Source organism: Halichoerus grypus, chromosome 4 (genome assembly GCF_964656455.1).
Source record: "Halichoerus grypus chromosome 4, mHalGry1.hap1.1, whole genome shotgun sequence".
In the NCBI taxonomy this organism is placed as follows: domain Eukaryota; kingdom Metazoa; phylum Chordata; class Mammalia; order Carnivora; family Phocidae; genus Halichoerus; species Halichoerus grypus.
The window spans coordinates 44,465,256-44,492,827 of NC_135715.1; the positions used below are offsets into that span (position 1 = coordinate 44,465,256).

Genomic DNA, 27,572 nt, shown 5'->3' on the forward strand with positions numbered 1-27,572 from the left:
CAAACATGTATCTTCTAAGGAAGGAAATTCCTTTACCAGAGGCAAATACAGGTTGAAGGAAGAATAAAAAAGAAGGGAAATTACTGAGCATGGCTTGGAGGCCTCAACCTATCACATTTCTTCCCATATACCATCATCCCAAATCGCCAAAGCTCTTCAGGACACCACATCTCTGCATGCGCTATTCCCCCCTCTCACCATTCTCGAAATACCTATTCATATTTTAAGTCTTATTCCTGGCTCCCCCCCAGCAGAGTTAATTTTCTAGACTCCTAATCTTTTTTTATTTCCTTTTTTTTTAAAGATTTTATGTATTCATTTGTCAGCGAAAGAGAGAGAGAGAGCGCGCGAGAGAGCAGAAGGCAGAGGGAGAAGCAGGCTTTCCGCTGAGCAGGGAGCCTGATGCGGGGCTCGATCCCAGGACCCTGGGATCGTGACCTGAGCCGAAGGCAAACACTTAAGGACTGAGCCACCCAGGCACCCTGACTCCTAATCCTTTTAGTTGACATATTTATTATAACATATGCCTATGTGCCTACCTCATTAGCAGAGGAGCTATTTGGGGGCAAAATCTAAACTCATACATTGCTGGTAGAAATGTAAATTGGTCCAACCACTCTGGAAAGCAATATGAAGATTCCTCAAAAAACTAAAAATAGATCTACCATACAATCCAGCAATTCCACTTCTGGTATACACCCAAAGGAAATGAAGGATTTTGACCAGAAATACGTACTCTCATGTTTACTGCAACATTATTCACAATAGCCAAGATCTGGAAACCACTCGAATGAATGGATAAAAAAGATGTGGTACATATACACAATGGAATATTATTCAGCATGAGAAAGGAGAATATCCTTCCACTTGCAACAACATGAATGGACCTTAAACAATTATGCTAAGCAAGATAATTCAGACAGAGAAAGACTATATGATATCATTTATATGTGGAATCCAGATAAGTTAAACCTGTAAAAAGAGAATAAAATGGTGACTACCAGGAAATGGTGGGGAGAGATAAGATTAAAGGTGTTTAAGAGTACAAATTTGTAATGAGTAGTAAACTAGCCACAGAGATCTAATACACAGTATAATAAAAACAGACAACAATATACTATAATTATGTAATGCGATAAATACTGTTACATTAGGGATCATAATATATAAGGGTATCAAAGTAAAATGTTGTACAATTTAAACTTACACAATGTTACACATCAAATTTATGCAAATAAAAATAAAAACTTCTCATGAAAATAGCCAAAAGAAGAATTTGGAAAATTGTTCCTTATAGTGTTCCTTGTCCTCTCAGAAAGTGGAGTGACACATGTCTCTAGCTTCAATCATTTCCTAGGAAAACTCATTTGTCCATAAAACTTTTCTAGTGTGCTGGACACAGCTGTCAAAGAAGAAATGGTAACATATTCAGATAAATTGTTCTTGGAAATTTTTGAATGACCTAAAATTTACTGAAAAAAAAAAAACAAACAGAAATGATTACTTTTCTTACAAAAACACCTTGAATTTTTTTAAATAATTAACATTTAAGGAAAGAGTAACTCCATTCCTATTTTCCTATACAGATAAAGTAGAAATTTAAATTCTTTAATTTCTTTTGAAAAATTGTAACAGGCACTTATAATAGTTCATTCCTTTTTCTAAAATTCCTAAAACAAAATCCATTTTGAATAGCAGCTTCACACTCTGTAACAAATATACAAATTAAAGTGTCAATCACCTTATTTTTGACATATAACTAAATTCCACAGCTGTGCAACTTATATGCCCATCAGTCATCTGCAAACGCAGCATTCTTGGTGCAGCCTGAGATTCTTCGTGGTCCTTTGGTGCAGCAACATTGCGAATTTTTTGAATTTGCAAAACACATGGACCTTCAAGCTGTCAAAACACAAAGGAATAAATATCACTTTCTAGCCATGGCTTTGTTTTTAATTTATTCTGTTTCTCTCTTCCTTAATGGTCATACTTCATGATTTATAATAATTTCAATTAAATAAGGTCAAAAGTGAAATTATATAACACACATCAGGGTTTGGGGGGATTAAAAGATAAAACTTCAAAAGGGTCTTCTGAATTCATTAATCCTGAATGCATTTTCAGAAAGTAATGAGAAAACTTGAGGAAAACAAAGTTGTATTTCTGGATTAAAGGTGTATTAATAGATGTTTTTAGTATTATGTGCTCTAAATTATTCACATGCACCCCTCCCCATCTTCTCTCATGTAATTAAGGGACATGGAATTAAAGAATTTAGTAATTTTTTAAGGGACATCAACTTTACAGCACCAGGTGGAAGGAGTGTTTACTGTTTAAAAACATCAGGTTTAAAGTACACCCTCTTCTGGCATTAATGAAGAATACAATACTCCAAAATTTAAACCATATAAAGTTCAAAAAGTGTGAGCTGTATTTAATTTATTTTCACATTATCTTTTTAAGTAAATTTAAATCTAATGCTGTATTACATGCCTGGCACTAAAGAGAAGAAATGCTCTCTCTGGCCACATTTCAATCAAAGCCAAAAATAAAACTGATGGACTAAACAGCTCTTAAAAATTTTATATAATAAAATGCCCACAATATAATTGGGAAATGCTGGTAAAATCTGTTTACATGGCTGAAAAATAACTTTGTCACAAAGTCATATTTTCCACATTATAAAATATTATACCTTTCAGTAGTATCATACCTCCAAAGGGAAAAAAAAGGCTACTTTTTTGTTACATGGTGTTAAGTAAAATCTTTCTGTGCATATTAATGTAATTTATATTTTCAGTAAAGAAAAATGTGAAATGATTGACAAACATTTATACTTAATTTCTTGCATAAGCATGTCCCAAGTTAACAAATTTCTACTTCATATTTACCAGTATTTTGCCTATAGAGGAATAATTTTGTTATAAATTTAGTCCTAAAGAATATAATTAGAAAAAAGAGACTAAAATTTCATCTAATTTTCAGTTATTAAAAAAAAAAGATTCCAAGTTAAAACAAGTCCAAAATCTTTAACAAGTACAGATAAGCTGTGAATTCAGGATGGACCTTTCCTTTTGCTTTGTTAATGCCATTAAAATAAGGACATTTAAATGAAACCACTGGCAGGTTATAGTTATTATAATGTTTATCATTCTCTTTATTTACTACTCCTAATATTTTTAGCTTAGACACTGATGAATATACAGCTTGTGCTGTCCAATATGGCCCACCACCTATATGCAACTACTTAAATTTATATTTAAATTAATTAAAATTAAATGAAATTTAAAATTTGACTCATGAGTAACATTAGCTATATTTCAAATGTTCTGTATCTGGAAAACACAGATATAAACTGTCTACCTCACTACAAAAAGTTCTATTAGACCATCAGTGATCTAATCTATGTGTTCCAAAGTGAGACTCATGCATCCTAGGGAGAGCACATCCATCGAATCGTGACAGGAAAACTTTTGCTTCTGTTTAATTCTTACTAAGAAAAAAATTAACTTTCCTAGTATTTCTTATCCAGCATGACAAGGGCACCCTAACTCGGTCATATGAAATACAGATCACAATGCATCTTTATGGAATTGGGGAGTTCTACATCCCATGAGGGTTGACAGGACACCTTTGCTGGTTTTGTTTGCTTTCAATGTGTTGTAATAAACTGCCTTTTATTTGTGTGCAGTTCAGTGGATATATAGATTATATTACCTAGTTTTAACCATTAATGATAACAAAATAGATAAGTATAAACCTACGTTAAGATTCTACCAAAGAAACATAAATTGAAGATAATGTCAATGACACACAGGGTTCATCTACATCCTAGTTGACCATGAGTACAAAAAGCTGGGGAATGCTAGGAAATAAGACCTGCCCCTGGCTCCTAATATTTCCTAGCAAGCAACAAGTTTACTTATTTAATTACTCCATCCTGGCCTCTCTAGTCCTTTTAGTGGATTGAATAGTGGCCCCTCCAAAAGATATATCTACCTGGAACCTGTAAAGTAACCTTATTTGGGAAAAAGGACTTAGCATACATAACTGAGGTCAGGATCTAAAGATGAGATCATCCTGAATTAGGATGGGCTGGAAATCCAATGATGAGTGTCCTAACAAGATAAGGGGACATAAACACACAGTATAAATACACACAGAAAGATGCAGGCTATAAAAGCCATATGGAGATGGAGGCAAAAATTGGAGTTTCACAGCTACAAGGCAAGGAATGTCAAAGACTGGCCACAGCTACCAGAAGTTAGGAAAGAGGCATGAACCAGATCTTCCCTCAAGCCTCCAAAAGGAACCAAACCTGCTAACACATTGATTTTAGACTTCTGGCTTACAGGACTGTGAGAGAATAAATTTCTGTGTTTCATGCCACCAAGTTTGCGGTAATTTGTTACAGGAACCTTAGGAAACTAATATACCTGCTCATGGAATGACTTATCTGGTTGGGAAGAATATATTGTATATACTGGGTTCATTCTCCCCCTTCTTTTTCTTGGGATCTAGCTAGGAACTCTGAGGTAGGAGGTATTGATTCAGGCTCTTCACTGGATTGACACTACCATGAAGGAGTGTGTTAAGTCTGCCTGGTTTGTGGTTCAGTGGGTCCATAAACCACATCTTTCAAAGTAATTCTCATCAATAATAAAGTTGACATTTTGGCCCACATCCCCCATGCTTTCCTTCTCAACTGATTCAAAAGCAAAGTGGAAAAGGAGGCACTATTTATTAGACTTTTCTTAGAAGAGTTTACAATCTTTTCATAGTCACTTCTCAGTGTGAATCATCAAGCCTTAATATTAGTGATTCCACAATTCAAAAATGTTCTATAAGTAAGCCAACAGATATAATGAATGTTTTCATTATTATGTTTACAAAATTCAGTTTATTATACTCTGTAGTAAACAAAATACGTAAGTATAGGACCTAAATAAAACACAAATAGTAGAATAAAATGCTATAGTTCTAAGATTATAAATCCTAACTTTAAACCCTGAATCTAAAATCATCTAAAGGTGGGGCACCTGGGTGACTCAGTCAGTTGGGCATCCAACTCTCAATTTTGGTTCAGATCAGGATCTCAGGGTCATGAGATCAAGCCCAGCTTTGGGCTCCATGCTCAGTGGGGAATCTGCTTTCCCCTCTCCCTCTGCCTCCCAAACCCCCACTTGTGCTCTCTCTTTTTCTCTCTCTCTAAAATAAATAAATCTTAATAAAATCATCTAAAGGCATCCACAATACTGAATGAATATTAACCTCAAAATCTGTGCCCAACTAGTGTCAAGGGCAATCCCAAAGTAAAATAAGATATAAATTTTAAATGAAAATTAAAAAAAAAAAAGATTAATCTTTACCCAAGATTTCTTCTTCTTTTTTGGGGGGGGAGTGGCAGAGAGAGAGAGAATCTTAAGCAGGCTCCATGCCCAGCATGGAGCCCAACGTGGGGCTTGATCTCATGACCCCAAGATCATGACCTGAGCCAAAATCAAGAGTTGCATGCTTAACTGACTGAGCCACCCAGGCGTCCCACCCATTTCTTTAATGTCTGATTTTCTCTTTTGCATGAGTAATAAGGAACAAGTAAAAGAAATTACTGTAAAAAGTTTAAATAAGTAAGAAGAATTCATCATTGTCTCTCCAGGTAAAGATTTCTCATCATAATAAATGATATAAAATATCTGCCAGAAATATTATCTGAGGCCAAAAAAATTCACCCAGGCTTTATTCCTTCCTCTCCTTAGAAAGATGGACACCTCTGTCATCTGAACTCCTAACCAGTCATATAAACTGATATGCAATACCAGATATAAATGGCTCTATTAGTTTATTACTTTATTGATCATATTAAATAACATTCCTGTTTATTAGTGAGACTCTCCAAAGGCTGGATGACATGGAACCAGTTATCTACACTCTGATCACACCTGGAAAACAGATTTTTCTTTAGGACTCTAGAAACCATCCAAATTTAGACAGTCTATGATACTGTGAAATATCTGCTAGCCATTTCTTTTTATAATCTTATCAATTTCCTTGAGAAATAAATTTCCTCCATCAATACCTAACAACATAAGCACCAGATTCTCCATCAAACCTAAACATAGGGCCTATATTAATTTGAAGGATCTATGAGTATGATTAAGTTCTGATCAATTTTCCAATATTATTGCAAAGTGGGTTAAAATTAACAGACTAAAAAGTTTCATCCTCCACAGTCCTTTTAAGTACTTAAAATCATAATTCATTTCATTCTCTATCACTGCTTTCAAAGCATTTCCAGTGGTGGCTTCAATAAGATTTCCTAGGGTTCATTTTTTCATTCACTTATGTCTAGAGAAGTTTTTGACTAGACCAGTCACATCTCTACCTTAGGATCTAAGCAACTGGACAAATGATTCCAGAAAGCTGCCTTGGAAGAAGAAAAAGTTGTTCCGCTATAGCTACTTTAAAAGCCTGAAGGACAAGCTTTAAAAATCATTTATGATGCTCTCTTTTTTAACCCACTTCTTTGCCCTGTCAAAACAACTCTTAATATCATTTTAACAAAATTTTATTTTAATAAACATGAGGAAAGGGCAGGAAAAGACCACAGGGGAAAAAAGTATGATTTGTCACACCCTGTACTATTTTAAGGATAATATCAGACTCAAGAAAACTAGAATGAAAGACAACTATCTATACACTGTTAGAAATTTCAGAACATTCCTCACATTATCCATTCAGGCATCTATGGTAAATCTCAATTTGGTGGACATTTTCCTCCAGAGAAGACCTATGTGTGCTTCTGGCAATAACAACCCTGAAATTGAGAGGGCCTCAACTTTGAGCTAGTGGAAAGGTAGCAAAACTAACCTTAGCCAAAACCTCAGCTCACTCAGCTCACCCCCATGAGCTCCATGTACCCCTTCTAGAAGAAAGCACAGCTGATTCAGGTGCCCAGGATTCCCATATAGAAAGAGCAAGAAACATGAAATCACAAGAAAATATCAAGAGACTCATAAGGAAACAAGCCACAAAGCATGAGAATCATAAAATAAATAAAAAATAAAAAAAGTTAAGTCTCTAAGGCCTGGAGAATTTGGAATTATCAAAAATAGACTATAAAATAATAAACCTGGTCTAGAGAATTTACATAGAATTGTGAACCTAATAAGTAGGGAACAAATATTCTTCTCAAGCAAACATGCAACATGTACAAATACATATCAAGCTATAATGTAAGCCTCTATGAAATTTCAAATACAGCTCTCATTCTGTCCAAATTCTCTGATCACAATATAACTAAATGAGAAATCTGTAACAAAAAGAAAGACAAAGGATATTATTTTATGATTAAAACAGGCAACAAATACAACTTAATATAAATTGAAAAGTGTTTAGAACTGAATGATGATGAAAATAACGTGTAAAACCTTTGGGATATAGTTAAACAGCAGGGGGAGAAAATTAATAGCTTATATTAGAAAAGAGAGAAAAAAACTAATGAGCTAAACTAACAAATTATGAAAAGAACAACAGACTGAGCTCAAATAAGGAAGAAAGAAGATAATAAAGAGAAGTTAATGAAATAGCAAACAAAATTCAAGCTTAGCAGACTAGTGCTGGTTCTTTGCAAAAACTAATGAAACTGATACTGAACAGGACTGATCAAGAAGCAGAGAGTAATGATGCCAATCAGTGATTCAAGAGATAATATTAATAAAAACATCAACATACTTTCATCAGCAGTGGAAAAATAAAAGAGAACTAAGCAGGGCTGTCTAAATGTCCACCAACTGGTGAATGAAAAGAAAAAAGTGATATATCCATACAATGGAATACTACTCAGCAATAAATAGAAACAAACTACTGACACATTAACTTCAAAAACATTACACTAAGTTAAAGAAGCCAGATACAAGAGAGAATATATGGTGTGATTCCACTCATGTGAAATGTCAACAAAAGGCAAATTTATAAAGAAAACATAAAAGAATATACAGATATAATATTAAGAATAATAAGTACAAGTTAGCAGAATTTAAGATCAATATACAATTATCAGAGAGAAAAACTAGTAATTTTTTAAAAACACCATTTACAGCAACAAAAATAAAATACTCCAGGAATAAAGCTTACAAAAGATACAAGACCTATATACCTTTAACAAATTATAAAACTATGGAAAAACTAAATAAATGAAGAGATACACCTAGGAGTGTGCTAGAGGCAGCTCATACTAGTTCACAAGAGCCTATAATGCACATTTCTTCCCAATTCCGGCATCAGTGATTTCATAGTGTGGCTTATAGTCAGCCATGGTAGTAATACTTTTGCTACAGAAAGTAGCAGATGCTACGTATATATGAGGGCTTTTTTTCTTCTCTTCACAGAGGCAGCTTATAAGCATTTCACTGATAATATGATATCATAATGATATCAACTGTCTTTAAGCTGATCTGCAAATTCAGTGCAATTTCAATCAAAACTCCAACATATTTTAAGAAACTTGATCATTTGATTCTAAAATTTATATGGGTGTGGGGGTGGGCGAGGAGAGAATAGCCAAAGGAAGAATAACATATTTTACAACCACAAGATTAGAAAAATTTGATCATTTCAAGTGCCACAAATGATATAGATTAATGGTACCTCGCATATACTACTGAAGGTAATATAAATTTGGTACAACTACGTTAAAAAATAATTTGGCATAATCTTATAAAGTTGAACACTAGCTTAGCTCTAGCACATAATTCAATCCTTGGTTATGTTCCCCAGAGAAACTCTTACATACATGCATCAAGAAAAATACACAAATTTGTTCCTAGAAGTAGTGCATCTATTGTAAAAACAAAAGAAAAAGCACTTAAATATCCATCAACAAGAGAATGAATAAGTAAACTGAGGTATAGTTACACAGTTTAGTATTATATAAAAGAGAAAACGAATGAATAATAGGTATATGCCACATGGATACCTACTAGACAAAGAGCACTGAATGATAAAAGCAAATTACAGCAGACAACATATTAACATTTTATAAACCTTAAAAACAAAAATACATATTGTTTAGGAATAATTGCATATGTAACTACAGTATTTTTAAAAGTAAAGTTAAACTCAAAATTCACAGCAATCAGTTCTTGGTGTGGGAGGGAGGAAGAGCTAGGACACGTAGGTAGGCAGAGTGGTACTGTAATGTTCTAGTTCTTATATCAGGCTGAGACTTCACACTTGCTCACTTCATTATTAAGCCTAAAACATATGTTTGTATATATTAAACATTACATTAAAATAGTTCAAATAATTTACATGATATTCTGAAATTAAGACATTGGATAGTTCACAGAAATGTCAGGAGAATTAAAGAACCAGGTCTGCTGCCTACACAGAAAAAACACTCATAATCAAACCACAAAACTGGTTTAGTGGCCATGGTGTGTTGGTAAAACAGTTCTCAGATGGGGAGGGAAGAGAAGAAGCCTTAATATTTGTAGCATTTGCCAACTTCCATGGCTGATTTCAACTACCAACAAGATGTTACTGAACTCTAAACTAGGAAGACATGCTGACAAGCGGTGTTCGTGAGCTGTAACAAGCTGGACCAGCACACTGCAAGCGTCTAGCTGTACACCTTGTTCTATCAGTCTCACCGGCCCTCGACACTTACCTGGTACTGCTAGAAACTCAGATCAGTTTCTAGAAACTCAATCTTGCTATACTTCTACCACTAGCAGAGAGCATTCACTACAGTTCCTGCTTATTTGAGTGATTAGCCCAAGTCCACAGCAGCTACAGCTGACTAGCAGAGCTGAGCTACAAATGCAAGGCATAGCTGCAAAGGAGGCTGGGGAAAATGTGTCTGGCATTTTCTTCTCCACCACCACGACTTGAAAGATGGGACATTCCCACACACACAGGAAGAGAACTCAGGTTCTAGGAATCACAAAGGTCTACTATACTTATCTTCTGTGTATTGTTATCGGTCAAGATTTTGTCACGCTCTGTTTTTTTATAGTTTGTACAATAAAGTAGGTTTTTAATTTTTTTGTAATTTTCCAAATAGAAATAATAATGCTGCTGCTGGCAGAGGGTAATGTACTCTGCTAGTAAGAGGCAGAATAAGGATTCAGATCCGGATCTGACATATACCAAAGTCTGTTGTCTTTCTATTACACATTCTAAAACTATGACAAAATTTGTTACAAAGCAAAAGCAGATATAGGCATAAAGGGCAATGGAAATATTGATGCTTAAAAATTAATTCTGCTCAAAAGGGGTCAAGAAAATTAGGAGAGAAGTGGAATATGAGTGGAGATTTGCAGAATAAATAGCGTTTGCCTGGCAGCATAGACAGATTTTAAGAAAGTTATAGTTCCTTCATCTCAGCAGTAAAAAAAAGAGGGCAGTAATCATTTCTATTTTCAGTGTTTTTCCTGAAGACCACAAAGATAATGCATATAAACTGCTTAACATCGGATCTAGCAGAGTAGATTTTCAGTAAAAAAGAGGAGAAGGAGAAGAAAAAGAAGAGTTTGCTGGAAATCAGGGTTCTCCTGGATAAGTTAGAAACTTGCACCAAAAAAAGATCAAGATGAAAGCAAGTCAAATGCACTGGGGATGCTGAAAAAAACAGCTTTGCAAAGGTAGTCCCTCATCCCTATCTCAAATTTTCAAGTGATATTCACATACAGCGAGAGTATAAATGTAAAAAAAAACTTACAAACAATAGTAAAAAGAAACCTTCTGAATCATAAATATGGTAGTACCTTTATTAGAAGACCTAAAAGTTTCTACTCCTCAGAAATTTTAAAAACAGGGTATTATAAAAGCCTATTAAGTGAGAAATAGACATAATCTTGAATATGTTCTCCCAAATATGAGATGCCCTGTGAAAAGCATCAAATTGTACATCAAAGTATAGCACAGAACACAATTTCTCTTATTCAATTGTTCAGAGCAATTACAGCAAATGAAATATGAGGAAAACACTGTGGGACCCCCAGTCAAAAGTAACCCTTCTACTAGTGTATCATTTGCCTATTTCCACACCTCTATCCTTCACCTTTTTAGATTTTTTTTCTCTGGGAGAATTAAAAAAAAAAAAAAGTAAGGTGAACAGTTTGTTTTTCAATTATCAGAAGAGTGTCTACTATATATTGTTTTGTGCATTTTTCAAAAAAGATTTTTTATTTTTTATTTGACAGAGAGAGAGAGAGAGAGAGGGAGAGCACAAGCAGGGGGAGGGGCAGAGGGAGAAGCAGGCTCCCCGCTCAGCAGGGAGCCCGATGTGGGGCTTGATCCCAGGACCCCGAGATCATGACCTGAGCCGAAGGTAGACGCTTAACCGTCTGAGCCTCCCAGGTGCCCCTGTGCAGTCATTTTTAAACTCCACAGAAGTTCTATTAATATTTGCCAATAAACACTTGTAAATAAAGCATAGTAAAATCAATATTTCAGAGTAATCCATTGTTCTGAAAAATAAGAGTGCATGTTTAATTTTAATAACTCACCAGAAGGAACACTGACAAATTGTATTATTTACCACAGAATAAATTAACATACATAAAACATAATATAATTTTATTTAAATTAAAACTTAAAACTTTTTTCAATTATTTTTCTTTTCAAAAACATCTAATTTTCTAGACTGATGGTGAAAGGGCATTCACTTTGAATTTTAAGGCAGTGAAGCCATCTTGTGGTTGATGTCGGTACTGCTAAAGTTTTGAGCAGTCCCATTTGTAAAATTAGGTCTTTAATCACAGTTTGACGTGTAAAAAGGCATATACAACCTGTCATTTTTAAAACTCAGAAGAAAAAATAAATACAGACCTGAAAGCCTTTCCTTTTTAGGGTTCCACAGTAATGCATAAGGTCATCACATAGTTGGACTGGTAACAGTATTTTTACATTAACCTATATTTTGTAATTCTGTATTTTGGTTCAGAGGCTTAAGCTATGAAAATGACTACTGAAAAATATTAAACTTTAAAAAGAATATGAAAAATACTGAACAGCTTTTTAGAAAGAATAGTTTTACTTCTTTTTTGTCATGACTTTGTTCTATGATTTTTAGCTTATAAGCCACGGTTCCAAGACCTTGTAATATCTAAGAAATGCAAAAAAGCCTGCCCTAAAACACTCAGAAAAGAAGTTGCAAAAGATGGTTTCCCCACCACACCTTCCTCCACTCTCACAATCTTTATGGCTTAAACCTCAAACATAAACTGCCTATGGGAAGACCTGGCTTAGTCTTGGAAGCCTGGAGAAAACAGTCATCTTCCCCCTCAGCATTTTTTTTTTAAAGTATGCTGGGAGTGGGGGCTGAGACCCTGAGACCAAGACCTGAGCTGAGATCAAGAGTCAGACACTCAACTGACACCCAGGCACCCCATTCCCCTTCAGCACTTTTAAAATTTGTCTGAAACCTTGGCATTAAGATCATGGGCAACCTTAGGGAGAAAATATAGGAACTGCAAAATAACGTTAAGAGAATGGAAGGAAAGAGAAAGGAACCTGAACAAAACTACTATATTAATTAATGATTAAGTTCCTTGCATTTTTTGCCATTCTACTTTCTCCCAAATTAACAGTGGTAACTAAAAGCAATTATTAAGACTTCAGTCTCAAACTCCAGATGACAGTGCTTTCTGAAGGCCCCAGATTTGTCTTAGAACAAAAAAGATGTAAATTCAATGTATCCAGGATTAACTGTCTTCTAACTACAGGCCTACAATCTTTCTTACCTGATCACAGATCAACTGGCTCTCCATTCTTCCTTTCCACTCTCAAATTCCCAAATACTAAAAATGGTATTATCCAAGACTTAGTAAATATAATAACAATACACACCATGTGAGCATTTACTTTTGGCCTCTTTCGGGAGAAGTTTGAAGACTCCTCTCTATACTCCTTTAATCTACCTCCAATGAGGATTACTGCTTTGATGTTAGTCACTTTCCTGTAAAGAACAGTTGCACTCATCAGACCTATCCAAGACTGCTGCCTAATCTGGGGTTCCATAATCCAGAAACTTGCTAAGTATGCTTCCCAGACCACCAGAATCAACATCCCATGGAAACTTGTCCAAAATACAGATTCTCAGGCTCTATCCTAGTTCAATGGAATCAGAAACTGGGGGAGTCAGGGATTGAGGGCGAGGAGCTGGCCATCTGTGTTTTACCCAAGCTTCACGGTGATTCTGGTGCACAATGAAGTCTGAGAACTACACCACAACCAAAAAAAGAGATGTACAGAAACTGGAGAGAACTCTGAGAACAATGAAGTTGAATGAAAAGTTTGAGACAGAATAAACAAAGGAATCAAGATAACTAGCTTTAGCAAAAAGAAACCTGTGGCAATGACATTTACATGTCCTCAAGTATATGAAGAATTATTCCCAAGGAAAAGTAAGCAGATGTTCTCCATTTCCCCTGAGGGAAGATCAAGAAGACATTATGAACTTTAAGTTGTAACATAAGAAATTTAGGTTAAAATGTAATTAAAGTTTGCTGACAGAGAGTGTTGTTAAATATTAAAATGAATTGCTGAGGAGTATACAGAACCTCTTCTCTGAGTATCTGTCTCAAAAACAAGAGTAGATTAGAAATTCTCTTACGGTTCTTTCCAGCAAAATGATTACCATCATTTACATAAACGGATTAATATTTAGAAAATGTGAGAAACGTTGTTACATTATAGATCTTTTATAATTATCTAAAATTTAAAGTATCTGATAGCTATTTTAAATACCGAAGTGTTAAAATGGTAAGAGTATTTATCCAAACACAAAACATACACACTGAAAGTATTTATTTAAATTATAGATAATGGTGTTCTTTAATAGTTCAAAAAGTGACCAGTAGCACATAAAAGTCTTGGCTGGACAATTCACATGTATTTTAAAATAAAAAGAAGAAGTTGAATATAAATTAAAAAAAAAAATAAAAGATTGAGTAGTTGGTATCTAAAAATTGTATCCCTGGATTTAAAAAGATCACTGAAAAAATTCATAACATGAATATATATATATATTTGAAATTATCTAATATATATGACATACCTAATATATCATATTATATATATATTACGCACTAATATATATATGTGATACAAAAATGAAAGCAATAACCAAATGCACAGCTTTGACAAATTGCTCCTAATATCTTCTCACAATCTTATAATTTTATACAAATAAGTTCATTAAATAAACATGGAAATAGGTAACTAAAATTAAAAATACAAAAAGGTCCTTGTCCTGTATTCCAGCAATATCTGGTAAATCTCACATGTAAGTGTGCCATAATTATAATTCCTGAAACCGAAGGTTTTTTTTAATGTTGAAAAGTCACCAAAAGTTTAAAAGTTCAAGTCAATAATTTTCCATTTGTATAGAAAATCACTATAAGGATAACTCTATGACCTATTCACTTCTAAAGTATTTTGCAGTTGCAGTCTTTATTGACAAAAAATAATTCCAGTAATTTAGTAAATGTTCATATTTATTGTAGTTAGCATAATTTAGGAAGTTAATGTTTTTCTTTACCTTTTCTACCTTTCCACCATTGATGTCACTGGGGAGGAATTTCTTGCCAATTGTTCTTAAGTCTGTCTAAAATAAAAATATTATTATTAAAATATAATTATAGAGAAGAGTAAATCTAAATCTAATCTCACTCATAAACAAAAGATGAAATTACTTAAGGCCCGTAGAATAAAATTTAAATCAGTATCTTTTAGCTGATTATGAGATCTATACATATAATTGATCTTTTCAAATTACATAGTCCCGTACATATTTTGTTTAAAGTACACTGGTAAGTTGAATAGTAATGTTTAAGGCCTTAATTCTGGTTATATTCCTTTCAATAACTTAACTACTAAATCTTCTCTATTAAGACCTAATACTTGATTTTATATAAACTGTAGTCTTACTAAAAAAATTAATGCCCCAATCCCAAACCAAGTGACTACTTTTAGTACATAAACAGAATGAATATATTTTTGATAACTGAATCCTACACAACATTCATATGAAGAGTCATGAAAACACATTATTCTATTGGCTGTGATACCCATAACAAAGCTATATAACATACAAATATCCTAGGGAACAATACCACTGCAACAGCAAGAATAAAGAAGACTTCATTGTAGTAAAAATCTGTATAATTTGCTTAAACAAATTACAGAAATCAAAGTTAGTGAACAAATGACTAACTATATGAAAGTGCAGAAGTACATATTTCTCAGCAAACCAAAGCAAAACATAAAAAGGAAAACATAAGAACTAACAGAAACAAAGTTGTAGCATTTCTGATTTAAAAACAAAACTTGAACTATACAATTTACAAAAAAGCAGAACTTTGAAGGATATTGTCCTCTTTAAGAAGTACAAACTAAAGGAACAATAAGAAATTTGCTCAGAGGAAAATCAATATTCATGAAGAAGGCCTAATTATTTAAGTTAAGAAATTATCTTGATGACTGAGAGTGTGAGGCTAGATAACTAAATTTATATTGTTCTGTTCTTCCTTAAAATATAACAACAGCTCTTCATCTCCTTAAAAGCAAAATAAAAGAAAATAGAGTGCATTTAATCACAAAAATTGTAAGACAGAACTTCAAGTTAGACTTAAGGGGAAAACACTAGATGATTAAAATAACTGTGACACGGGGCGCCTGGGTGGCTCAGTTGGTTAAGCGACTGCCGTCGGCTCAGGTCATAATCCTGGAGTCCCGGGATTGAGTCCCACATCGGGCTCCCTGCTCAGTGGGGGGTCTGCTTCTCCCTCTGACTCTTCCCTCTCGTGCTGTCTGTCATTCTCTCTCTCTCAAATAAAAAAAAAAAAATCTTAAAAAAAATAAAATAAAATAACTGTGACATAAAATGAAGACATGGAGAGAAGTAGGATAGTCTTCTTTCATCACCTACAATAACAGAATGCAGAATGTCCTCTTATTTGAAATACCAGTATGTGGTCAGCTTAAGAAATGAGCATATAAATTATACAATCCCCACAGATCTTTCCAGACTTTTACTTCCATAATTCATATTTTATTTCTCAATGTAATGCAAGGGTCACTCCTAAGCTAAAACCCACCAAGTGGAACTGCCAGGCACACTAAGCCCCAAATCCAAAACACTTGTGTAATAATGGGTTAGCTTTATTGTCTTTGCAGCCTCCATCCAATCACAGAGTAAAAGAATTACAAAGCTTATATATATGTGTATATATATATATACACATATATATAAAATTATACTTTGAGTTGCATGCCTTTTCACTTTGAAAATACTGAGTAACAGGTGGGAAAAAAATATTTTCTTATATTAACCTTCCATATATTAGGGTTGTTTTATTCCTAATGTTAATACACATGAAGTACTTGGTACAATGAATTGCAAAGAGTAAGCACTTAATGAATGTTAAATTTAGGATATGTACATTTTGTTATCATCTGAACATGAATAATCATCAAGTCAGTAATACAACTCACAGTTAATAAAAATATAGGCATTATTTTGAAATAACTCAGAGGCTGAAATATTTAAATATGTATGCGAAACAGAATATATACAAATTTTATGATATACCACGGTCCCTCATTTCTGGTTTTTAGCAATAATTATGAAATTTAATTTAAACTAAAATGAGGCACCAATATAAAGTAGAAATAAGCACTATACTAAAATCCTAAACTCTGAGTCATTACAAACTGTAATTAACTAATAGGACCATGGGCACTGCCACAAATTCTCTAAATCCAGCTAATTTATTTCTCTATAAAATGGAAAAAAATATCACCAAGCCTATCTCATAAAGTTGTTATCAGGCTAAAGGAAGACAATATATTCAAAGTTTACATAACTTTCAAAGTGCTAAGCACAATATAATGAATATAATTTCATTACTCTTTTAACAAGATGAAAATGACCCACCAAATCTTTAAACATCTTAAAATCAAAATCAATTTATAAGTACTGCAAAGACAATTTTATGATTCAGATGCCATTATATCAGGATCACTAGTAAAACTGGGTCCAAAAATACATTTATATTGGACATAAAAAATTATGCAGGAGAAATTCTTAATCTATAAATACACATGCACGTGTGCACACATACAAAAGATCCCTATTTATTCAAGTAAGTTCAATGGAATATCTATTTGGCAAATCATTTTATATTATACAGAATCTTAAAAGAAATTTTTAAAAATCTGTTTTTAAATTTTTACTAATGCATAGTATTCAGTAATTTAAGACCGAGCTATCACTTAATTTACTTCTGAATAATTCAGGTATTTGAGCCCAAAACCATATGCTGGATTTTAATGTCATTTCTTAATATTCTTACTTCCCATTCTATAGAGTAAAAAATTAAGAAACCTCCTTTTCAACATAAAAATCTATACAGAAACGAATTACACAGCAGCTCTTAGGCTGCTCCTTTTAGAAGGTTGGCCCTAGGCTGGCATGTGGGAACTCTGCACTTGAACCATTTCCTAACTGAAAATGTGGTTCACTGCCTAGACTATTTGTATAAACAATGTGATTTATGGTGAACACCTGATTTTTGGGGGGAGGAGTCTTAGAACTGTTTCACTTAGGCAGAGAGTACCCTCATAAGCAGACCAATAAATGCCTTGGGTGCTAGTCTCTATGGACTTCCCTGGGCAGAAACGCTGTACAGTTAGCCTTGCTTTTCAAAAGTTCACATTAGGCCACTTTATTTTTACAAAAGACCTACATGAGTTTTTGCTAACTGAAAGAAATTCGAAGATTTTCATTTTACAGGTAAAGAAGAAAAGCAAAAATAGTGTTCAGTGATTGTGTTACAGTGAGCCTTTACAGAAACAGAATGTACCCCAAACAGCAAGAGGGGCACTGCTAAAGCTTCTTCCCCAGGAACTACACTCAGCATCTCAGCATCCAGCTACAATAGCTTTGAACTGTGTTGTAAGCATCTGTGCTTTCTCTTGATTTATTTTGTGCATCCTTTAGCAAGATATGCCCTAAGGTATCAGAAAAACCTGAGAGGTTACTTTTTGGGTCTGGGAATGCTCTAAAATCTTTCCATATAAATTAATGGTAATTACTTCTTCATTTTACACAATTTTGGCTTACAAAAGGTTTTGCAGGCATGCCCTACTTTTTTTTTTTTTTAATTTTATTATTTTGAGAGAGAGAGCACGCACATGAACTAGAGGGGTAGAAGGAGAAAGAGAATCTTAGGCAGGCTCCACGCCCAGCGCCAAAATCAAGAGTCAGATGCTCAACTGAATGAGCCACCCAGGTGCCCCAGGAATGCTCTACTTCTGGATAGCGGGGAAAACCTGTACATGTATTACAGCATTTTCATTGCTAGATAAAGGAACAAGCTCAGTGTGTCCTGCACAGGAGGAGGGGGACACAAGAAAGCTCATGCATGGATTATTCTCCCAATATGTAATAAGTTATATATAATAAGAATCAATAATGCAAGTCTTTTTCAACTAGTAACTAATAGCCCCTAATCTTTCAAAAGTTGAAAAAAAATTCAACAGAAATACTACAAATGCCTGACTTTATTTAAAGGTGATAAGCTTGAAAAGTAAATTAGCTGTCTCGTCTAGAGTTCATCCTAATTAAAAGTATTTCTTTTTCCTATTGTATGGCATGATATCTTGGATTGGAGTATTCAACTATATTATTTCAGAGAAAATTATAAAGACAAATTAATTCATAAAATAATGGTCATCATGTACCTCTTATGTACATAGGACAAATACTTCATCTTGATTTATTTTAAGTTTCACAGCCAATTATAGATAGCTCATTGCTATTTACCTAAGTATATAAATAAGAAAAAGAAGAGCAGAAGATTGTCACAAAATCTCTTCCTCATCATCTTCAGAATTTTTTTTAATTCATAGAGTTTTTTCAACATTTTTTGAAAGTAGAATTCACTTATTAGGGTGCAAGTCAAAAAAAGTTAAAGTGTATAGGGAATATTACCATTTGTAGACATAGACAACATGCATAATTTCTAAAGCTTACTTTAAAAAATTTTATAGTCTTTTATTGAAAACCTGCATTCTTAGTTGAGAAACAAAAAATGATCTTGTTAGTTTTATTGAATAAAATTCAAAGAAGCTGAAAAAAATGACAGAATCAAAACATAAATTTTACCTGTTTAAGTCCATTTAACTGTATATAAATTAAAGTAATGTAAAAAGAAAAGGTTATGTACAGTTATATATTTATTTATATTTTAAATGTTCTTATCAGTTGCTGCCATTTCTGCTTCATGTTATACCTGTGTTGCAGTGATATGGTGGATCTGTCATTCTCCTATGAATAAGAGAATAAGTAATTCTCTTATGAATTTTGTTGACTACCTATCATATTGTATAAATTTGATTTAATAGATTAAATTATAAATTTAATAGATTGTTATTATAAAGATAATATGAAAATATCCCCAAAGGGGTAACTGCAAGGTTGAAAAAAGAATATTCATTTACTTACACCTAAATTTCAAACAATTTCTATAACTCTTCAATAAAATCCAAAAGTCAATCCCAATTATGGAAAAGATATGCTACAGAGATAGGTGGAAGGAGAGAGATCGGAAAGAAATATATACACAACATAACTGTAATTATGGATAGCCTTAATTTTCTTATTTTACTTTTGTTTTCTGAAGTGTTCTACAATATACATTACTTTTATCAACAGGAAAAGTTATTCTGAAACAAAAAATACGACTTGTCAAAAAGCTATAACCTAGCTAGAGTTCCTATGTTAATGAAATGACTTGTTTTAATAAATATGATCAGTATTTTCTGCTATTAAATATCTACTGTAAATATTATAAAATTCTGTAACTGATCACTGGGGAGAAATGGCAATTCTAATTGCGTTTTTTCCTTTTTTATTGGATTCTGTATAACAGATCTTATAAGAAACATATATTTCTAAAAATCGGGCTGATAGATTACCAAATTCAACAAACATCACTGCAACTTAAAATACACAGTAAAAACAAAAGATGTCCTCCATATTACTTATCTTAAATTCCAGTTTATTCTATAAGACATTTTGAAAGCTTCTAGATTTAAAATGTTTATAAGTTAATAAACAAAACCTACATTGAGAGCAATCAGGATGATGTCATTTACATTGACTTTGTCAGGAGAACTTGTGCAAGCTTCAATGCCTTCATCTGAAAGATACCTGTTAAAATAAAATAAATGGCTTAATATTTTCTAAATTCAAAATTAACCAAATTATATTCTTAAGTCAACATGCAATTGTGTTCTGTACTATAAAAAGCTTCTACTATAAATACCAGGGAAAGAGCTCTGGATATTCCGTTTATTTACCGTATCTGATAGAACAGAATGGGCAATGCGTATTTTCCCTCTTTTGTATCCTTAAAGGGATGTTGTGTCAGTAAAATTATCCATATGCTTTCTGAGAAAAGCTATTTAAATATCAAAATATTTCTTAATGAATGTATGAGCTACTCTTACTATTATGCAAATATAATATCTGACTTAAATATTTGTTAATACAGAAGTTCTTAGAGATTTGAGATGTGTTATAAAAATAGAACTAAAAATAGCATAGATTTAAACTTAATCCCTGACAATTTCCTGTCTGCTACTTTCTCATATTATCTTCTCAAGTTCCCTTTCTTGGACATAACATTCCTGAGACTGCTTTAGTAAATATTATTGACTTAAAGTGGCACAAAGATAGGCAACTTTTTAGCTAATACCTTTTACTTTTCCTGTTCTCTTTTCAGTTTTTTTACTCATTGTCTTATTGCCTTTTGATCTTTTATCCAGTCTAAACCAACCACGCATCTGTTGTAGACAATAATTAATTCAAGAGTAAAAAGATTATTGAATCCAGGGAAAGAATCATTTCTACCCATTCATTCATACCCAATTCAGGCATTCTAAAATTCTTCTGATAAATTCTAGAATTCAGGTGTCATCCCCCCAAAAGTCCACCTGTACAAATGCCCATTAACATCTCACATCTTTTACTTTTTTTTAAAGATTTTATTTTTAAGTAATCTCTACACCCAACGTGGGGCTCAAACTCATGACCCCGAGATCAAGAGTCGCACACCCTACTGACTGAGTCAGCCGGGCGCCCCCCCCATCTCACATATTTTATAATCAGTATCAACTCCTTTAACCAAAGGCTGGTGCCAGCATTGCCACTGCAGACATCCTCCCACTGAGAAGATACAGGAGTGTCAGGCTGACAGAACTCATTCAAGCTCATCCCTGATGGCCAGCAATTCCACCATCAATCCCCAACATCAGACTGACTCATCCTAAGACACTTGTCAGTGTAAACTCTACCTGGAGACAGCAACCAAAGAGCATGTGCCTTTAAGAAACATAGATTGAATAATTTCTCAAAAATGAAGGAGCAAATGAAAAGAAATGTAAATTGAAGAATGCAAAAGAACAATAAGAGATTAAAGTTGATAAGCCTAAGAACAAGACCAAGGAGATAAAAGTATACATATCAAAACAAGAATGTATTAAAAAAATTATATAGTATTGAGTTTAAGACCCTGGCAGTGCTAAACTACAATGATGAAAGAAGGCAAATAGTTAACTGGGTTACAGAGAAAAAACAGAAGTGTTAAGTATGTACATGAGTAGGATGAATGGAGGGGAGACAGTAATAACAGTACATTAAGTGACCAGGGAATACAAATGTCTATAGTCAGCACAGATGGTTAAAACACTGCTTTAATTCAAAATGGCTGTTAATTTCCTTATTATGTTGTTAAATTTCATTGGTCCTAGCCACTGACTATATATCATTAATCATCGTACAAATTCAGTTTTAGAAATATTAAGTCCCTATTTGTGTGAAAAGTATTATGTGAGTCAGTAATGAGATTAGTAAAATGATGAAAATTAAACACCTGCCTTCAAGGAGTTCACTGCCTCACAAACAGCACAACACAATAAATATATAAACATGAAAGGCCAAAATATTTATAAATGAAACATTACAGGGGCTCAAAGTGACTAGGGGATGGGAAAGGGTGCACAAAAGGGAACAGTATGAGCAACAACATAAAAGTAAGAAGGGTAAAGCACTTCTAGAGGTAATAACCTGGAATATTCTGGCTGGAAAATGGGGAAGAAATGATAGATGAGTATAGGTTGAGATGGATTATAGGAAGCAACAGTACACAAAGATATGGGTGATATCTTAAATGCTGATTGAGTAATTACAAAAACACAACTTTCAAAATTCCTACACAATGTGGAAATAGTATGCAATGATGAATAAAATACTTTGTTTTTCTAGAAAGGCACGTCTTTAGAATTTAAAAGATCATAGGAAGTGAGATGATCTGGAATAAATCTTTAAAATAATCAAAATTTACCTCTTCAGTTCTACAGATGAGGAAAAGAAGGCCCAAAGATGTTAACAGAACTTCCCAAAAACAGAAACTTAAGTGACACAAAGTTTAAACAAGAATGCCTCCTGACTCCCAGTTCATCAGTCTTTTCATTACAACATACAATTTTTATTTATCAACTACAATTGCTGTTAGAAATACTATCTTCTCACAAACATAAACCAGTATCTGTACAAATCAATTTCCTGATCCACTAGACAATTTTAACAACACACACAAAAAGGGACAGCTAGGTAAACTCCATCAGTGAGCTCCACAATATATTAAAGAAGAATATATCTAGGGGCGCCTGGATGGCACAGTTGGTTAAGCTTCTGACTCTTGGTTTCAGCTCAGGTCTCATGGTTGTTAGATCGAGCCCCGCATCTGGCTCCATGCTCAGCACAGAGTCTGCTTAAGATACTCTCCCTCTTCCTCTGCCCCTTGCCCGGAGTGCTCTCTCTCTCTCTCAAATAAATAAATCTTAAAACAAAACAAAACAAAACAAAACAAACAAACATGTCTAGTTTCATAGTAAAAGATCAGAGTACTAATACTAATAATTAGAGATTAAAAATTGTAAAAACAGTAAAAATACCTATCCCTACCTAATTTAAAAGGGAAACGCTAACAAAAATTGTAAAGGCAGAAGCCATAAAGAGGTGGAAATTCGACTTCATATATGTGTAAGTCAAATATCATGTGATTTCTTTCAAATAATGCCTGTAAAATGCCTCCTGAATATAACAAATTCTAAAACGTGGCTCAATCGCAATTTCCACATCTTGTACAAGTCTCCCTTACTCACCCTTCATATTTTGAAAAATCAAAGGATTTGAGGAACAGGAGACCCATTCACAGCTCTCCCCAGTGACATCTTGGTAATCCTTCTATAAATACTGTACCATTTTCACTGAAGGACTGAATCTAAATTAACCAGAACTTGGGACTTACAAGTTCATCTTGTTTTTGTAAACATTTAAAACTCCAACACTATCAATGAATAAAACAAATAAAAAGTAATAAATAATAAAGGTCAAATTCCCAAATTGGCTTCAAGATGCATCACAGTCATGCAGTAACTGAAAGAACAAAACACAAAATTCAGCAGCCTTAATGAGAGAAATTTGGGGAAAGAAAGGAATTGAAAAATTGGACCAAGCATGCCAGATCTGATCCCTGTACACATCTGCACGACGGACCTGGAGGGAAGAGAATTATAATCAGTTCCCACGTACCATCTCTGAGCACGTAAAACCCAAAGGCATATAGACCTTAAAGAAGAAACAAACCCCAGAGAGCTCATGTTGACCAGAACAGCAAAAGCACACATTTTTCCATTCTAGTGGAGATTTTGGAACAGTAATGTTATAAAATCACTCATTACTATTCTGTACTAAAAATACATTGAAATACATTTTATTGACAAGCAAGGCACTAAAGGGCTAAATTGCTTCATGATACAGAACAGATGAACATTTCTCACTAATTTTAACTTCAACTAATGCCATTTTAAATCACAGTTTAATAAGTGCTCAAATTAAAAAAGAGATTTTAGAAACTGTTTCCTTTTTTCGTAAATAGAAGATATTAAAATTTCATCTTACTCAGAGCCACTTAATTTGTAATCCTGAGCAACTCTTTTCACTTTAGAAGTAAAAGCTCCAAAATTAATTATTATCCACCAATTTGGGGAGTGGGATTTCCTATTACAAATAATGAAAAATATTCAATGAGAAGGGTCACAGCTTAAGTGTTACTACCAGAACCATCTTCATTTCATGTTCAAAAGTCACCTGGGCATATAAAAAAAAACATGCCCAAACTATAGTTCAAGAATCTCAATTGATAGAAAACTATGATAAAACAAATATTATTTTAATCTCATTTATTTGATTGAGATAGTGGATCATCATTAACACCTCTTACTACCAGTAATGGTCAAAGACAGGCAATTTCCCTTTCATTCATTCCTCTGAAAGCAGGTAAAATCCTGAGTCTAACTTATTTGCTGGCTATGATGGACACATAACGAGGAGGACAAAGACAAACTGAAGACTACATGCCCCATCTAAAGGGAACGGCCTTAACTCACTTCCAGCTGACTGTCTGTAGGAGGGCAGGTAAAGCAGTTAGTGTCAGATCTTCTCATTTTTAGCTTTTAAGTTTTTGTAAAGCAATATATAAGCCAAACAAAACATAGTTCAGCCTGCATGTGAAACACATACTTTGTGCTTATTAATCATATTATTTTATTAAAATTATCTGCTTATTTGTTCCTGTATACTTCAAAGTTACCTGTCTTTCACATGCAAGTTGTACCAAAGTGTCTCTCAAATGATACAATATTCATAGCTGACCTCCTATTCAAGCAAAAGAGTAAAAGAACTGTCTTTTGGGTCACTTTGTATGACTTTTGGAAAACAATGAACACAATTATGTAGTTAACAAATGTTCTTAGCAGAGTTGTCTACATCAGACTAAAAAGTGTCAAATCACTTAGTTTGGCATAAATATTTTACAAACTGGACATATATGGAATTAATCCTTACTTCAGATTTCTAGATGACATTTTTTTTTTTTTTTTAGGGAAGAGGAATGTTCTAATTAATTACCAGAAACACTAAAAAGCAAACACTAGTTTTCTTCCCTCCACCCACCTGATCCATTCAAGCAGTTTGAACTAAGGCCCGAATTCCTAAAGTAATCAAAGACAATCTATTACTGCACATATAAATTAGGTTGATGACACAGGAAAATTCTTTAAAATGCCAAGGAGAAAACTATGTATGAAAACATTCTTCCCAAATGAATTGGAACAAAATCAAAAAATAATGGACGTATCTGGACAATGACTGGTATACAGTAGTCTTAACTGTCTCTGAATAAAACCCAAATCAAATGGCCTCCTATGGTTTTTGTGGTCTTTGATCTATATGGAATTATTTGCTACCACGTTGAGATTATTGGTCCAAATATGTAATCTAAATATCAAAATGGGAATTTTAACAAATTAATTCCTGCTTAGACACAAGAAAATAAAGATAACTAACTTCCAACTACCCAAGCTCAATACGGGGAAAGAAGAGAATAAAACATGAGATAATTTAAAAATCAATTAATATTCAAAGTATCTTTGGTCCTGTCAAATATGGAAGTTGACAACCTACTGCAAATTCTCAAAACATTAGAATATATATATATACATATATATATATATTTTTTTTAAGTAAACTCTACACCCAACATGGGGTTTGAACTCACATCCCCAAGATCAAAAGTCACATGCTCTACCAACTGAGCGAGCCAGATGCCCCATCAACACATTAAAAAATATTTTACAAAATTGCCTGAATAAAGATCTATTCTCTCTGCCTATCCTGTTTCTATCCCCATTGCGTAAGTGGAATGTACACGCTTGCCAAAAAATTCAGTTTTTGCTATTATTCTTATACCCCAGAGACACTGAAATAATAACTTGCTAATTCCCTCCTCTAGGGCAGGAGAAAATGACTTATAAATTCCTATTTATGAACATAATTTGGGAAAATACAATGCAGGCATACCTTGTTTTATTGTACTTCACTGTACTGTGCTTTCCAGATGATATTGTACTTCTTACAAAGTGAAGATTTGTGGCAACCCTGTGTCGAGCAAGTCTACTGGTGTCATTTTTCCAACAGCATTTGCACACTTCATATCTGTTGTCACACTTTGGTAATTCTCACAATATTTCAAACTTTTTCATCATTCTCATATTTGTTATGGTGATCTGTGATTAATGATCTTTGATGTTACTACTGTAATTGTTTTGGGGTGCCATGAACCACACCCATATAAGAAGGGGAACTTAATCAATAAATGTGTGTGTTCTGACGGCTCCACCAACTACTGCTCTCTCCCTATTCTCCCTATAGGGTCTTCCTATTCTCTGAGACACAGTATTGAAATTAAGCCAATTAATAACCTCACGTTGGCCTCTCAGTGTTCACGCGAAAGGAACAGTCACCCTTCTCTCACTTTAAATCAAAGCTAAACATGGTTAAGCTTAGTGGGGAAGGCATGTAAAAAGCTGAGACAGGCTGAAAGCTAGGCCGCTATACCAGTTAGCTAAGTTGTAAATGTAAAGAAACAGTTGTTAAAGGAAATTAAAAGTGCTATTCCAGTGAACACACAAATGATAAGAAAGCAACACAGCCTTATTGCTGATATGGAGAAAATTTTAATGTTTGGATAGAAGATCAAACCAGTCACAACATTCCCTTAAGCCAAAGTCTAATCCAGAGCAAGGCCCAAACTGTCTTCAATTCTATGAAGACTGGGAGAGGTGAGGAAGCTGCATAACTAGTATGAAGCTAGCAGAGGTTGGTTCATGAGGTTTAAGGAAAAAAGCCATCTCCATAACATAAAAGTGCAAGGGGAAGCAACAAGTACTAATGTAGAAGATGCAGCGAGTTATCCAGAAGATCTAGCTAAAATCATTAACGAAGGTGGCTACACCAAGCAATAGATTTTCAATGTAGATGAAACACCCTCTATTGGAAGAAGATGCCATCTAGGACTTCCATAGCTAGAGAGAGGTCCATGCTTGGCTTCAAAGGTTCAAGGGACAGGTTGACTCTTTTTAGGGGCTAATGCAGCTGGTGATTTAAGTTGAAGCCAATGCTCATTTACCATTCTGAAAATCCTAGGGCCCTTAAGAATTACACTAAATCTACTCTGCCTGTGCTCTATAAATAAAAGAACAAAGCCTGGATGACAGCACATCCATTTACAACATGGTTTACTGAATATTTTCAGCCCAATGTTGAAACTCACTGTTCAGTAAAAAAAGATTCCTTTCAAATTACTACTCATTGACAAGGCACCTGGTCACCTAAGATCTCTGATGGAGATGTACAACAAGATTAATGTTTTCATGCCTGCTAACACAACATCCATTCTGTAGTCAAGGAATAATTTAGACTTTCAAGTTTGTTATTTAAGAAATAAATTTGAAAAAAAAAAGAAAAAGAAATACAATTTGGAAAGCTATAGCTGCTATAGATAGTGATTCCTCTGATGGATCTGGGCAAAGTAAATTGAAGACCTTCTGGAAAGGATTCGCCATTCTAGATGCCATTAAGAACATTCCTGATTCAT

General features: G+C 33.8%; 1 protein-coding gene across 4 annotated transcripts in view; it reads right to left on the reverse strand.

Annotated features, from left to right (window-relative positions):
• Positions 1-27,572, reverse strand: part of TDRD3 (tudor domain containing 3) — a 156,129-nt gene that overhangs the window by 81,405 nt on the left and 47,152 nt on the right. For all 4 annotated transcript variants that reach the window (XM_036085418.2, XM_036085417.2, XM_078070280.1 and 1 more), the window contains exons 2-4: positions 20,137-20,221; positions 14,546-14,611; positions 1,742-1,902 (exon numbers count right to left, since the gene is read on the reverse strand). In XM_036085418.2, coding sequence (XP_035941311.1) covers positions 1,742-1,902; positions 14,546-14,611; positions 20,137-20,221 — 312 coding nt within the window. The remainder of the gene's footprint in view (positions 1-1,741; positions 1,903-14,545; positions 14,612-20,136; positions 20,222-27,572) is intronic.